Here is a 17151-nt window from a genome sequence, read left to right on the forward strand (position 1 = left end):
GTGTGTGTGTGTGTGTGTGTGTGTGTGTGTGTGTTAGGTATGTAAATTATGCACACATGTACTTATACACAAAGGCCAGAAACTTCAATGTCTGTTACCTAAAAGTTACCCTATTCATACAAAAAATCTATTCATACAATTTTATGTAGGTATCATTATATTATGTATATAAATTCTAATTTGAAATAAAAATATTTGCTTCAAATATGTATCTTTTTTGTATTACATAGTACATAACATTACAGATAACATTTCATTTTTCGAATTTTTTCGTGAGAATTATAAATTATGAAAATCCATAATGCGCTTATACATTTCTCTTTATAGATAGAGGAAAAGCCCCTATTATGATATACTGAGTTCATTTTGAGTAAATGTTAGAAATCTATGGATAGAATTTTAAAAAATAATAGGTCATTTTGAAGGGAATTTAATAAGTTTTAAGATAATGTTATGTAAAATTTAAATTAAATTCTATTTTTTTTTAAATTAAAGAAATGTAAAAAGTGAGTAAATGGCAAAGTTAAAAAATTGTGCTTTTAATATGAAGGCTCCCCCAAGAAATCGATAATAAAACGCAAAGCACATTAGTATTGCAATTAAAAAACTTTATTTTATGTTTCTAAAATACAAACAAACACAGCCAGTATGCGCGCAAAATGAGCATGCGATGCATTGTACCTAGGACTCGTCTTCAAATAGTTGGAACCAAGCATCGCAGAAACATGCACTCGATGTTCATTCCGGTTGTCATTTTTATTATTGTATAATAGCATTTATACTTTAGCAACGATTTTCACTATGATATAGAAGCATAGGTTATTTCATATTAGAAATATCCTGGGGTATCTCTTATTACGATTTCCACGCCTTACGATTCTCTACGATCATAAAATCTAACTTCTGTCATTAAGCAATACAACATATCCTGTATTTTTCTATTAGTACGATTTTACTCTATCGCTGCATAAAAATTTATTGCCAAATATTTACTTATTAAATAATGAACAAGGTTTAAAGGCTCATCTCAATGAAACTTGAAGACATCCAAATTCTAAAATCTTTTTTTACAACGACTACAGGCATGATTTAATAATGAATTTTTCACTAAAAAGTTTTCAATCCAAGAGCAATAAATTCATGGTGGAATCAATAGATAGCGTTTATTAGTTTAGCAGATACGCCGCTATATCTCATATTAGGTGCCTATTTCATAATAAGGGATCTTTCCTCTATATAAATAAGAATTAAACGCTTTGTGATATTAAAATTAAATAAATGTTAATTAATGTTATCCATTGTTACATCTATTTTTAGTTTATACAAAAACCGTTATAAAAGAATGATTGAATTTTTAAGTTAAAATTATCATAATTAATTCTTCACTGACAACATGAACATTTTTTCTGTCAAAATCATAGCTTAAGTCATTGAAGTCCACAGCAGATTTTTTTATTGTTCCGGACTATATAAAAATCTGAAAAAATTCTTGTACACTTGTAAAATCTTTAACAACAAGTTTTTACTATAATAGAAGTTGGATTGTATTTTACTTATTTTTTACAAATTTAAATGTAAGAGTTTTGAAGTTTTTATGACAGAGAGTGAATGAAAAAGAAAATCCTTTTAGATTTCAATACTTGAGAATATGAATTTCAGAAAAAAGTAGTATAATGATAATGGCTTCAACAAGTTGAATTATTTGAGCCTAAAAATGAAGATTTTTATGAGCAAAAAAAATTAAATTAAATTCTAAAATAAGAATTATACAGCACAGCCTGCACAATAATGTGTACAATGCTTTTCTCAATTAATTTATCATATACGGCATAGTATAATGTTATATGCAGTTTTTCTTTATTTGACCAAAGACAAAATGAATATCTTTTACATTTTTCTAATTTATCAAATCTTTCAGAAGGAAATACTTCTTCAATTTCAAGTATTTTATGAATATGTATGTCTAATATATCATCGTAAATGTTAATTTTGCTTTTACATCAGTGAAAAATGATTTATAATAAACATCGATAAAACTTATTTTAAAAATAAAATCTTTATATACTTATTAAAATCAGCGTCAAAAGATGTAAAACACGAAAAAATCTAAATTTTTTATTTATAATATCTTACGCAGTCTACAATATAATTTGCTGTTAACAGGCATGACTTCTGTTGGTCCATGTAATGAAACAATGAAAATAACTGGATACTTTGTATACACATATTTTCAACATTACCACGATTTTTACAAGAGACTACCAAATTCCACTATCTATTCGTTTTCTTAAAATTCAAAGTTGATTGTACCTTAAAAATTCTATATTGTTATTAGAGGGTTAAATAACAATTTTACTTCTTTTTAAAGATTTAAATAAGAATTTAATTGTTTGAAGTAAATAAAAATATATGTATTTATTCAATATTCTTTCGTCTATTTTTTAATTTATTATATAATATAATATGTATTATGTCTTACCATGTTTGGCATGCTAACCGCCTCTGGTTGCGGACCTGGGTTTCCACGCGGTTCTTGACCCGATGCAATTCTCAGTCTCAGTTCATTGTGTTTATTTACTATAATCGTCTTGTCAGTATCACTAAGGCCAACTTCTGATTGTCCGCATTCTTTTGCTGGTTTTGACTACGACATCATGATTTTGTAAAATTAGCTAACAAATACATTCTTAATATATGCATTGTTCGTGCATTTATTACAGTTAGCGTCAATATCAAAAGACGCGCCCTTTTTTCCGCAGCGCCTAGCGTTTTCCGCTAGTTACCTTTAGTTTTATGGCGAATTTAATTGGAAGAACTAGTGCGCACTGGTGCATATTAAAGCCGTTGTACACTAATTTAATTTAAGTATAAAAATGAAATGCAAATATTTCGAATTATGAAATACATATTTTACCTAATAGTACAATAAAATGTATTAAGTATTTCACGATTTAATCGATCTCTATGTTTATTTATAAACATATCTTTACGTTATTTCGTGTACGACGGCTTTAATGTGCACCAGTGCGCACTGAGTGCGTCCAATCGAATTCGCTATTAGTCTGGCGTTCCGCCAGAGTTCATTCCGTTCGATCGATCGCGACATCGATCAAGAGAGCTAGTTTTCTTATTATTACTATACTACTGTTCTTACTGTGTAACACGTATCCGACATTGTTTGGAAATCCTATATTTGGAATCCTATATTAAATATTCGTTTTTGTACATTTGAGTGAGTGTTATCATTCGCAAGAATATTCCCATACACGAACATGCATATATAAATTAAATTCCCTCTTATTAAGGAATTTTAACAATAAAACTTTTAAAGAGGAAAAATGAATGTCTTTAATAGATAAAATAAACTTTATAACTAAAATAAACACTTTTTATAATTTATTATATACTTTTCGTAAATTGAGAAGAACACAAAATTTTTCTTATATATAGAGTCTAAAACTACAAAGTTTCATCAAAATATAATAATTCGAACGGTTTTTGAAATTTTTAGAAAAAAACAAAATTTTTTTTAAATTTTGATATTCTTTTTAACTAAGCCGTTTCAGATATACACTGCCGGTTAAAAATCTTTGGACACCATGCATACTTACGGTACAAGGATAAAAACGTTTAAGATAAACATGAATATTCGATCAAAACCAAAGAAAATATTATATTTATTTAAATAAAGTATAAAAAACAAAATAAAATCTTATCATTTGAGACCCTTACGATTAGAAAAAGTCAAACCTTCTTTTCATCAAAAAAGCCACCTTTAGCCCTTAATACATTTTTTACTACTCTAAGCATCTTGTTGATCAAATTTTGCAAAATAATTGGCTCTAATTGCTTTCAAGAGGCTTCTAATATATTCCAGAGGCTTTCTTGAGAGATTGGACACTGATTCCTCACTTTACGATCAAGTTCTTCCCATAGAAGTTCGATTGGGTTTGGATCAGGCGATTGTGGTGGCCATTCCATTAATTTTAGTATTTATTTATTTTCTTCTTTTTTCTTCATCAAGAAATTCTTGCAAAGCTTTGAAGTGTGTTTCAAGTCATTATCTTGCTGCACATAATGAATCCCCGGCCAATCAATTTTTTTCCTGCAGGAATTGTGTGATGAACAAGGATTTTGTGGTATCCTTTCTGATCAAAATTTCCACATTTGATTCTACACAGAGCATTCACTCCATAGTAGTAAAATGCCCCCCGAACCATTACGGATCCTCCACCATGTTTGACAGTTGGTATATGCAATTGGGCATCATCTTTTCGTTCGCCGAGCGTTGTACATACGTATATTCTTCTTTTGCTGTCAAATATCTCAAATTTGAACACATCCGTTCATAACACTTTTTTAAAATCTTCTACAGTCCAATTCTTGTGTTTTCTACGCCCATTGCAATCTTTTCTTTTTATTTACTGGATGAAGAAGTGGTTTCCATACAGTAATCAAAGAGATTTTCATCTTAAATTTGTGTGACGAATCATTGCTTAAAATCTTTTAACGTACGAGTACTTAGCGTATACACCTTGTGTATCGAAAAGGATTTAATGATGAACGATCTGATTTAACTTATCTATCAGAACGCACGGATACGATAGTCTAATGTAATTGTAATTATTATATAATGTATATCACATTATTATATAATGTGATATACATTTTGTATATCAGTGCATATCAAAATAAAAAATAAAAATAGCAAAAAACATAATTCACTTACACAAAAAACAAGTTCGCCGGTCTAATCGGGTCACTGGTAGCATATGCTCGACTTTTACCTGCCGCTGTACGAAATACGACTGACAAAATATGGCATCACTTAAGTTCTCACTATTAAAGTGGTTCTTTAGTAAATCGAGTTACCATAGAAATGTCTAATTTTTTTATATAATAAAGTACAAGTACCGAAATTGATATGTGCAAAATTTTACAGTACACGATATAGGTTAATGATGAAATAAGAGAGAAAAAAAAGTTAAAATGTAGCCTTTTACATATAATTTAGTGATAGTGACAAATAAGGCTCGCAGACGCTTCTTTAACTAACTGCACACAAATCTTACCATAGACTTTTCTCAAAAATGAGATTATAATAGTTTAAAATTTACTATTTTAATGGTCACAAGAAAGTAACAAGTCAATGGCTATTCTGGAAAGATATTTACCTGCATGTGTTTTCGTTCGTTGGAGATGCAGGTCTTGATTTACTATCGTATGTTCCATACTATTTCATTAAGACGGTTAAGATATACACATAGTTTTAATATTTTACCCAAATTATATAGATATTTGTAATTTTGGGTGGGCCCTGATGCCCCTGATGAAGCACCCCAAATATTTTCGGCATTACTAAAGAAACACTTTAATAACTTTTTTTAGAGAGAGGAGCCGATCTCCCTTCCGCTTATTGTCTAATGAATAATTTAAAATTGGAAAAGCTTTGGTCTTTAAATCCAATTGGACCATGGAAGATTAACACGAGAAGATAATTACATTAGGTCTTTAAGATAATAATAATTTAATAACTTTATTGATATGCATTAGTTATATGCAAAAGAATACAGCGGAAGAATAAAATACAGCGAGATATGTATCTACAGATGAAACATAGACCTGAACCTAAAAGCTAAAGACTAAATCTTATTGTAATAAGTTTGCGAATTAAAGAATTATATTAATTTAAAAAGGGGAAATACAGAATAAGCTAACCGAAATAAATGAACTATATATCGGACATAAAATTATAAAATTCAGAAAAAGGATCATTTAAACAATCTCAATGATGTTCTATATATGATTCTCAAATGCATGTTTATAAGTATCCTTTCAAAATTCGTACATTCTGTAGATTTTATTAATATTTTATAGACTATATTTATTTAATTACACTTAAACTCTACATATACATATACACGGTAAAAAATATTTTGTATTTATGTTAAAACGAATCCTTATTAAAATTTTTGTGTTAAATTTTTAACATATCCGAATATTAATTTAACATAATGTAATTACGTTATTTGACTATTTTGTGTTAAATTAAAAAAAATTTAACATTTCTCAATGTTAAAATAACACAATTTATAGGTAACAAATAATATAAAAATGTAGTTTTAAAACATTATAAATTCTAAGAATACATAAATAAAATATGTGCATTAATTTAATATATTATAAATGTTAATTTTATTGAAGAAATATATTCTGTACAGCTAGTTGCATATTTTATATGTAAAAAGGTTCAGATATTTTGTGTTATTTTTTCTTTGTAACAGTAAATATCTGTTAAATCTATATATTGCATATGTTAAGTATATCACAGTCTGGTAGATTGGAACATGTAAAATGTGTTAAATTTAACATAAAATTTTTTACTGTGTACATACATATATTTTAATAATTACAAAATTAAAGAAGTGTTATTTCTCCTTAATAATATTGCCATAATAATCGTAAAATTATGCATAACTACGACAGATATCATATACCATTTTACAAACTTTTTAAAAAAAGCATTATATAAAAAGATTTACATTCCCATGTTTAATTCTTCTTTATTTTATATATATGTTTACATATATCTCACAAATTATTTGTTTCAATAATTTAATTTAAAAATTAAAAATATTAGATATGCTCTTTAAGATATACTTTTAAGATATTATAAAGAACTTGATTGTGCGTTAATTGTAAGTATACAAGACATAATTTTTGCATTTGTGAATATATGACTATATTGTTACTTACGGAGTTGTATTTGCACATAGTATGACTTCTTTCCTTGCATGATTTCATTTTGCAGTAATCTGCTACGGTTACGATAGTAAACATCGTGATTACGAGTATACACAGAAGATTAAAGATTCCTGTCATTATTCTTTCTTGATTCGATAATTTCTTGTATGATAAAAGCGCGACTTTATTGTTGCCTTTCTAGCTTTTTTCAAACTACTAACGAGCTGAACCGAACGTGCAGCACAATTTATATGCAGCGCGTTATCAGTTAATTCAAGACACATTAGCATTTTCTTTCTCCTCACAATGTGGATCTATTACGTTAGAATTTATAAAACATATTGAGAGGATAATCTTCTTGAGGCTTCCACGGGTGCTTTCTGTATGAAGGTTATCCGTTTCGCGGGTTTTTTCCGTGTCCATGTCCATTCTTGGAATGCCAAGGCATGGCCACGGAGAAAACCCGCGAAACGGATAACCTTCATATTGAGGATAATTTAACAAGACTAAAAATAAACTCGAATGGATTCAGAAACAGTTTTTTACCATACGTACAAAGTATCAAAAATATCACAGAGAATAGATCGGACATTGATGGTATGATCTTAGACTCTTTGGATGCTACGAAACGATTTTTTAAAGAAAATCCATAAGTATTTTTAACGAGAGCGGACAAAGGCAATGTGGTTGTTGCCATGAATAAAATCGATTATATTGATAAAATGGAAATTTTGTTATCGGACACCGATACGTATTCTGTTGTTCCGCACAATCCGACTAACAGAATTTTGAGTGATCTTAAATCTTTGTTGAAAACTTGGAAAAGAAATAAATATGTGACCGATCATATATATAATTTTCTAAATTCTACTAATGCTATAATACCAAGGGATTACCAAAAATACACAAAACAGGCAATCCATTAGGTATCATAGTCTCATCCATTGGAAGTCCTTTACATAATTTAGCGGTTTTTTTACATAAAATTTTGGATTCTTGCTTTGAAAAACCGATGGGGCACATTAAGAACAGTTTTCAACTAGCCAAAGACTTATCACATTTAAATTTGATAGATGACTCAGTCTTTGTCTCGCTCGACGTTGTCTCTCTATTCACTAATGTTCAAGTGGATTTAGTTATTGAGAGCATCGAAAATAGGTGGCCGAACATACAAAATAATATCAACATAAAAATGAAAAGGTCAGGCCATGTTCAAAAAAAGATCCTCAAAAATTTAAACTTTTATAAATTTAAATGATTATCTAAAATAATATATTACCATGAAGAATAACTGATATGTTATTCAAGGTTCAAGTTCAAAATGAAAATACATACATATAAGTAAAACAAATTACAATTTGATTCTAGAAAATAAGTGCGATGTTATTCTTAGTGCACAAAATATAAAAGTTGTTTATTGAGATTTGATTTGAAATTTATATACTAGCCCGTACAATGAAAAATAATTGCGAACTCTATAATATTAAAGTTTTAAAGTATTGTCTGCAGAAGTGGGATTGAAGGTAAGTACAATTATATTTAGGAACAACTTAAAGTATGTCAACTAATATATTTTAGGTTCGAAAAATGATGAAAAAACGGTTTTAATTTTTTTTTCGTTATGTTCCACCAAATCTAAAAATCTGAAAAAAATATTGAATATAATTTTTATGATGAGATTTAGCTGCTGAATTATTTTAAAAGTGGTCAAACATTCAGATCATATAAAAAATGCGATTTTAAAAATTCTTGAATTTTTAAAAACAGAATTTTGAGCCAGGAATGACAAAAAAATTTTTACTCTAATCTTTTTGATACCCTTTATATCCATGATTTTTTTTAAAGATCCGTTTAGATTTAGCGGGGAAAAAAATACTAATGAAAAATCATATTTTGTTCGATATCTCGAAATAGTGTAACTCTTTTTGGATGAAACTTTGTACAAAATATTCTTTCATCTGGATGTTCATTTTGTTCTCTGTTGCAATCGATTACGTGCGGGGGCCCGAAATCACCTTTTTATCCTGCTATACCCTCTGTATCTTTTCTAAATTTTAAATAAAGTAAGATTAACGTCATTGTGTTATATTTAAACAACGAAAATTTAAAAAAGTATTTAAATTTTCAAAATATTATAACATTAATTTACGAATTATATATGTTATAAATAATATGATATATTCATATAATAATGTTATAAACTTATAAATTACAAATATTATAAATAAATTTATAATATGCGTATTTTAAATTTAAATTTTATTTTGCGAAATAAATGCACTGAAATATGTTAAAGAAGAAACAAATGTGTTATTGAAAAGTCTTAATTAGCATACATAATAATTAATAAGAAGAGCCACGTGCCATCAGAGCCACGTGCAGCATTTTAATTTGCACAGCTGTGCACAAACCACATTTGACATTTGATTATGTAACACGCAGGAAAAAAACTGCGTATTAACTCTAGCTATACACACTATTTTTTTCTACTTTTGATATATACACTCGGGTCCCTGGGATTCCATATTTGTTATCGTACTTCCGTAACTTCCGTAAAAATGGACATATTTCAATTAATTTTTTTTTTCAATTGATGGAGAATTGATTAAGAAACAAGTCCATAAGGTGTAAAAGTCAATAGAATTAAGAAACTTCAAGATATATAAATTTAAAGAAAAAGAAAAGTTCAGAAACACGAAAAAATCTCGATTTAGCAAATTGCATTGAGATGTCTGGGATTCCGTGTGTATAGCTGAGGCTAATAGAGATTACCCTTACGGAAAATATTGGATTCGCGAAAAAATTATTGGAAATCATTGGAAAACCATTTAAGTACATTATTGTACATTATTCATTTTAATAGTTTTTTTTACGAGTCCAATAATATATTTTTCTGTAGGGGCACTTTAACACACGATGTGCAATACGTCAATGACATAATGTACAATACCTATACCATATTGTTTGAAAATTGCATACTACTATAAATAGGATTGGGTAAATTAAAACTTTTTTAAAATTAAATTAATATTTTTTTAAACTAAATTAAGTTAAAGTTAATGGCTTACAAAACTAATGTAGTTAAAAGTTGAATAAACAAAAAATAACTCAGTTAAAATTACGTTAAGACTGAATTAACTCAAATTAAATAAAAATTTATTATTATCTAATAATATATTAAAGACCTAATGCCGGTCGAAGCTATATAGATCTTAATTGTTTTTTTTTAAATAATTCAAAATGTGAATTATATATATATACTACTATATATGTACTTGCATATATATAGTATACAGAGTGTTAGTTATATTGCCATATTCAACAGAGCGATTCTTTGGCTCATTTCAAGTAAAAAAGTTCATATAAACATGTGTCCAAACGGCTTAGTTTCCGAAATAAAAAAATTTAAACGTGTAGTAATCATCTGTTTATTTGAAAGAAATACAGCTTGAACTAATTAAAAACTAGTCAAAAACAGAAAAACAAAAAAACACACACAGGCTTCAGTTCTTCTGATGAAATAAAACAATTAGATGAATTGTTGAAAATGTCCACCTTGCGCCATGGTACATCCATCGAGCCTGCTTCTCAAAGATTGACATACACACTCAAAGATCAGAACTGTCTATTTTTGATTTTGTGACTTTGACTTTGACTTTGTCACTTTGTTTACGGTTGTGCGAATGGTAACTCACGTGAAGCAAGGCATATTTATGTGCAAGAAGATATTTCCAATGCAATTTACCGTTTCGTCAAACATTTGAGGTAAATAAATTGAGGTAAACAAAAAATTGAGATAAATAAACAATAAAATTTCAATATATTGTAAGTAAACTAGTTTAATTTAATAGATATCTTCTTACTTCGAAATTTGATTGTTAAAACTATTGAATATTAACAACAATATTTAAAAATACGATTAAATTGTGACATGAAAAATTTAATCACAATGTGTTAATTGCTGAAAAATTATATGACTTTTCTGAAAAATATTCAAATAAAGAAAATTATTTTAATTTAGCAATTTAGTATATTTGACTTCCATCTTTTAAGAAGCAATTTATAGTATTACATATTAGTCTTTTATATCAGAACATTCGTTGAACTGTTAAATATAGCATACAATCTGTTATGGAAATTCGAGCATTAATAAATCCAGAACCATGAAAAGCCTATCAGGTGAATTGAAAAATCACGGTCTGCTCAAATAAGCTTCGGCTTATCGTTATATGCATCAATAGAACTGGATGCTTGAAAACGGCTCGATTTCAGGTCACGCACTTTACTGAAAAATCATCGTTTTTTTTTCTTTATCTTCTTTTTCTATTCTTTCGAGACTGTCGGACGTCAAAAAATGGGGGCCTTGGTGGGCGGGTGGCTATTCGAATCTTCAAGAAGAGATGAATGAAAGCCAGAAGTCCATTCACGCGCGCACCTGACTCCAAGCTCCGAGTCGTGAGAATCGATCCGGAAATTTTTCAAGATCTCTTTCTTTTTCGCTCTCGCCGTTATAGATACTCCGTCTGAACGTCTTCGGGAATACAGAATGTAATGCACAAACAATTTCCTCACCGACGTTTCTTAAATTGTCCCACGATTACGTTTGTGGTCCATGTTATTATATAGATTTCATGTGTATGGCATGCATATAAAAAACGTGTAAAAAGATGTGCCTCCGCAATTGTTAGTGCATAAATAATATATTTATAATTTATAAATAGAAATTAAATCTGAAAATGTAAAACTATATTAATAAATATAAATATATAAAAAAATTTAATTATACAATGAATATACATATAAATTTAATATTAATAAAACTGTGTTTGCATTTAAAAATAATCAATGAATGATTGCCAAAAAAAGCGGTATTTGACATCTGTTACATTATTTTTAGGTATGAACTTATATTTCTATCATTTTGAAATCATATGTCTATAATCCGAGACAAATTAAATGCATACAAAGAACTCAGAAGCCTGACTATCAAATTCTCAGTTTCTTATTCTCACACGTTCCAGAAATTCAATTTGTTACGCATTAATAATTACCTGCATCACGCTGACAGCTTAAGAGTGATCTCGTGAGAATATAGTAGACCTTATTATACTCTTTCTTTAAATCCATAAAATAATAATCCAATTATCTATTTTTGTATCTTCCATAATAGAAACTGAAAATTATTTAATACTAATTCTAGTAGTAAATGCGATAATATGTAAAAATGTAATGCAATAATATAATTCTATACTGTTAATTGAAAGTAAAAAGGAAAAAGATATATTAAAACTTCTATTTTCTATTTTAATATTTAGTATCAATCTTTTTTAATCGTTTTTAAGTTTTTAAAATAAAGTTAAACGAGACTTCTTGTTATACTTTTTGTTATCATTTCAAATACATATTCTACACAGTAAAAAAGTTTGTGTATTTGTGTTGGAAATGGTCCATACACGTTTGAATTTTTTAGCATATTCGAATGTTAATTTAACATAATGTGATTATGTTATTTAAAGATTTTTTTTTAAATTGATATTCAATGTTTCTTAGTGTAAAAAAAATGACACAATTTATAAGTTAGTGAACAAGTAACATAAAAATAATGTATTTTAAAAAACACGTAATTACGTAATTATGTATTTACATAAAAAAACGTAAATTCTAAAAAAAAATGAATGAAATATATGTTAATTTAACATATCATAAATGTTAATTTTCTGAAAAAAAATATATTCCCACGGTTTGTTTATAAACTGTCGATGTTATCTTTCTTTGTATTTATTCTCTTACATAATATTTATGTTACTTTCTAACATATTCATCTTGTGTAAAATTAAGTCAAAAATTTGAGTGGACCGTTTGGGACATGCGATTTATGTTAAATTCAACACATTTTTTTCCAACTGTGTACAAAGATATTAATAATATTAGTGATATTATATTATTATACAAAGATATTAGTGACATAATATATAATATTATTGAAATGATAGTAAATATTAAATCAAGTGAATAGTAAAAGACATACTTAAAAGTATTTCGGCATTTTATTGTGAAATTTATATTTTTTATTCGTTATTCTCCTCGTGAGCATAAATCGTTTCGTTAATGTCATCTTTATGCTCCTCCTCATCTTTATGATCCTCGTCATCTTTATGTTCTTTGTCGATATGACTTTCATATTCCTTGTCAATGTCATCTTTATGTTCCTTGTCAATATCTTCATGTTCCTCTAATATCTCAGGTTTAAGAAGATCCTTCTTCTCTCTTGGTAGCCATGGACGCGGTGCTCGGAACTCAAGATCGATTGTCTGTCTTTTATCGCCACTATCACAGTGCTTCCTAATTCTCAACAGGAATATATTTGGATTTTCTTCAAGATCGATTGGTCTTACCATCTTTGACCTTCTAACTTCCCTGCCATCTATGCGATAAGGAGCACTCCTGATATCGCCTTTTATATTTGGATACAACGTGACTGTGCGACATCCCGTCTCCTCGCAGGTTTTCTTTGTCGATGGCACGGACGCATCCTCTCGAGGAGTATGACAGAGTTCCAAATTTCCATGAGCCATATCGAATACAAAGCCGTCATCGCACTTTCCTTGACTCAATGCCGACTCTTTTGAAACTACTTGATCAATGCATTCGCACGGGGGATCGTACTCCTCTCTGATCGTCTCCTTGTGCATCCTGATGATGACGCGATTGTCATTGATGATAGCTTCGATCTCCTTGTGCGGCTGCTCCTTTTTAACGATCTCAGATACGACTATATCAGTTGGGGTTTGTTCCGTGTTGGGCATCTCAAGGTTCTTCATCTTTGATTTGCTTCTGCTCTGAAACTGCTTGTTCATGCTTTCTTTCGATGTAGAGATCGCTGCGCTTACTAGCCTGCATGAAGGAGTCGAATACATTCTAAGTGCATCCACAGCGCAACAACAAGAATATTGTGGAAGAGCTGATGATAAGTGTAGGGAAGGAATTTTCAGAAGAAAACTTTTACGATTGATGCAGCAACAAGCTTCGTTTTCAGATGTTGAATAGATATGTTTTGGTTTTTTAATAATTTTGGAATGAGTACAACATTGTGCTTGTTTTTGTAAATGGTGCAGAGTGCCGTGTGGTTGAAAATAGCAAGGTGAACAAGCTGCTTGTAATCCGAATGATCCAGGGCTCAGGGCAGACGGTTTTGCTGGACAGCCACAGTTATAAGTTGCCGCAATCATTCTTGCTGTTTTGTTATGTTATGTATGTGAATAATGGAACTTATTGTATAACATGATGGTAAATTGTTTGTAAACGTAATAAATTTTGACCGGGTTATCCAAATGGTGACATGGTGCGAATTTTACTGCGAATTGATGTTAGAAATGGCAAATCTGCGATGTATTTGTTTTCTATAATACGCAGTGTGAATATGTCGGATTAAATAATCAATTTAAAGAAACTGTACTGAATCCCAACCACAATTTTATAAAAATGGGACGTTAAATATACAAATAATACAAATAATAATCTTTCTTTCAATGAACATTCCACATTTCAAGTAATCCGTAAAAATGCAATTTTCTAATGATCAAGGTAAATATAAGAAAAGTCTGTTTTTGTTAATTAGTTGAAATAAATTTTAATCCAAATTGTTTACTTCAAATTTAATTTAACAACCAATGCCTCATTTTTAACAAAATTGTTTTTTGTTATATTTAATTATAAAATAATTGTATTTAATATTTTTTAAATAAAGCATAAATATTCATATACAGGGTGGCCCATGTAAAGTATTACAAGCTATTATCTCTGAAAGTGTGTGTCAAATGATTAATATATTCAGACAAAAGTTTTATGACTGAGGAGAGCATAAGATGGTTCTATAGCTTATCTCGAGAGCTTTTCAAAACACTATACACTTTTCAAAACAAAATATTTTTTCATTAAGTATTTTTCGAGTTATGGTATAAGGCTCGAAAGTTACAGTACAGTCGGCATTACGCAAGTTGTCCGATCGAAGGTTAAAACCTCTTGAATGTTGTTCAGGATCATGTCCTAGATAACATTTGTTAAAATCAAGGCCATTGGAGATTATTCCTTTTATTTTCATTTTTGCACTAAAAATTCATTTTTACATCTTGTGTAAAGCTAATGCCGACAATATTGTAACTTTCAAGCCTCATAATTCAAAAAGTAGGTACTTAATGAAAATGAGCTTAATTATAGTGTTTTGGAAAGCTCTCAAGGTAAGCTACAAGAATATGTAATAAAAAATGGAGGGTTCTATTTAAAAAATTCAAAGTGGCCTTGCTCTCACTTTGACAACGCTACCCAAGGTCAAATAAATGGTACCATCTTATTCTCTCCTTAAAGTCATAAAACTTTTGTCTGAACATATTAGTCATTTGACACACACTTTCAGGAATAATAGCTTGTAATACTTTACATGGACCACCATGTATATATATTGATATATATATATATATATTGAAATAATTTTATATTTTTTGACAAGACGTGTGCCTCTGTCCCTCAATAACCCATCCGCCTTGTCCATCATCATCTTCGTCACATTCACTGGTTAAGAATGCTTGTTCAAAATATTATCAAGAGATTGGAGCTGAGATGATTAGCAATCAGCTGATTATTAGATTAGAGAAAGATAAAAATAAGTCGAAAAGGAAACGGGAAGAATGGGAACCACCTTGCGACTGCGTTGAAATTCAGAGACCGACGAGCAAAACAGGCCCCAAAATAATCAATGCCGATTATGACGATCGCATTATATTTCGCGTTCATTCGGCATATCGTTTATATGAAAAAGAAGATCCTTATAAATCGCAAACTATTGCCTACAAAGTTTGTCCCGTTCAATATTAAGTTTTAAAAAATTGTCGTTTTTTGTCGTTTTAGCATGAGTAATAAAATAATAAATTAATATTATAAATTTGAGTAAAACTAGATTATATTGTTAGTCAAAAATTATCGTTTCTAATTTTGTGTATATAAACATTTTATATATTTTTATATTTATACAATAATTAAGATAAATAATTTTTATATAGATTTTTATTCTATATAAAGTTTTTCTTCAAAAGGAAATACATATATATATTTAAAAAAACGAATATATCAAAGGAAACAAAAATACTAAGAAAACTTACAACTTTTACTTTATTGAAAAAATATATATGTATAATTTAAATTTCTGCAGATCGGATCATGCAACGATGGACAGCAAGATAATCATCAATGCAAGACCATCACTGTCTATCCTCAATTTAGTTCGGGAACACAAGAAGTGTACAGCGATCATATAAGAGAAGGCGATCAAGATATCTTTTTATTAAGGATTAAAAAGAAAGCAGAATACTCTGAACAGAAAAATAGAAATGTCGAACTCGAACTCAGAACACCTAAACCGCCGCCAATACCGTCACCGTCATCTGTACTTGCATCTGCAGTTGCACCACTGCAAACCAATGATGACGTACAAGTAGAAGATGAAAAGGAATCGGATGTGGTAGAGGAAAATGCAGAGCAGCCAGTAAGCGTAAAAGAAAAAAAACACAAACGAAAGAAGAAAGGAAAATAATTTGGTATCTTAAAAGTAACATATATGTATACTAATTTATTTAAAAACCAAATATCAAAAATAACTCAAAATAAAATGAAATGTAATTCTGTCAATTACATAAAGATTTAATTGTTGCCAACTGTCGAAATCGTTAAAATAAAGTAAAATCAAGAGCTATAATAATGAGAGTTTTAGCGTGATAATCAGTGCACAATAAATAATATTGCGCACTTTGATTACTGCGCCAAAACTTTTATAAGCCCTTACTTTGTTTACATAAAGATTTAAGAAAAAATATAACTATTAATAATTTTTAAAAAATTATATTTTTCTATATTTTATATTTTATAAAGTGATGATTTTGTATATCTATTTATTGTTTAGTTTGCCTAATTCTTTCGTGAAGAATAAGCATTTATCTTATTTAGATGACTACCAGCTTAGAGTAAAAACAAATATTTTTGACATTAGTAAACAATTAAATAGACCTAAACTTCTTTCGGGAGTTCAAAGAATATAAATATGATGAATTTGGATTGAATCTATTGGTAGCCGTTGATAACATTCGGAAGAAAAGGCTGGACTATCGTTTACTATTATGGAATCTTCAATGAAATACACATTGTATGCTTAATACGAAGTATGCGTCTAGCTTATTCATCGTTCGACCGAGTAGCCGTGCAAAATTGCTTCGTTATGATTGACCAGATGATCCTCTCGTTCTTGACTCGTTTCTTTTCATTCTTTTTCCTTAACTATCCATACAAAGGGCCTCATGACAGTCGATGACACAGCATGCCACTGGAGGCCGCATTGTTAAAGACTAAATTATCATAATT

At 29.1% G+C, this 17151-nt stretch overlaps 3 protein-coding genes across 3 annotated transcripts in view; 1 reads left to right on the plus strand and 2 right to left on the minus strand.

Moving 5' to 3' along the window:
• The window catches only part of LOC108730964 (venom allergen 3-like), a 10509-nt gene extending 3555 nt beyond the window's left edge, over positions 1–6954 (minus strand). Inside the window, exons 1-2 of the mRNA XM_018460970.1 lie at positions 6757–6954; positions 2480–2644 (exon numbers count right to left, since the gene is read on the minus strand). Of these exons, the coding sequence (XP_018316472.1) occupies positions 2480–2644; positions 6757–6882 (291 nt within the window). The 5' untranslated portion in view covers positions 6883–6954. The remainder of the gene's footprint in view (positions 1–2479; positions 2645–6756) is intronic.
• Positions 6955–12773: 5819 nt separating this feature from the next.
• Positions 12774–14128, minus strand: LOC108730961 (uncharacterized). Its single transcript, XM_018460966.1, has 2 exons — positions 13933–14128; positions 12774–13638 (listed from the first exon to the last, which is right to left on the minus strand). Exons 1-2 carry the CDS (start codon positions 13971–13973, stop codon positions 12813–12815), a joined length of 867 nt encoding a protein of 288 aa, XP_018316468.1. The 5' UTR covers positions 13974–14128; the 3' UTR covers positions 12774–12812.
• A 58-nt stretch (positions 14129–14186) lies between these two features.
• LOC108730962 (uncharacterized) lies at positions 14187–16318 on the plus strand (the record flags this gene model as incomplete). The annotated part of the gene is made up of 3 exons (XM_018460967.1): positions 14187–14328; positions 15251–15594; positions 15950–16318. Coding segments are annotated over exons 1-3 (735 nt in total), but the record flags the coding sequence as incomplete, so codon positions are not given.
• Between the last annotated feature and the right edge of the window lie 833 nt (positions 16319–17151).

The sequence above is a fragment of the Mycetomoellerius zeteki genome, unplaced genomic scaffold, assembly GCF_001594055.1.
Source record: "Mycetomoellerius zeteki isolate Tzet28-1 unplaced genomic scaffold, Tzet1.0 scaffold98, whole genome shotgun sequence".
Taxonomy (NCBI): domain Eukaryota; kingdom Metazoa; phylum Arthropoda; class Insecta; order Hymenoptera; family Formicidae; genus Mycetomoellerius; species Mycetomoellerius zeteki.

Excerpts from the sequence above, each read along its gene's own strand:
- LOC108730961 (XM_018460966.1), bottom strand. The coding sequence starts at position 13,973 with ATGATTGCGGCAACTTATAACTGTGGCTGTCCAGCAAAACC. Across the intron at positions 13,639-13,932 it reads TGTGGCTGTCCAGCAAAACC|GCTAGTAAGCGCAGCGATCT; the intron begins GTCTGCCCTGAG and ends TCCTTCATGCAG.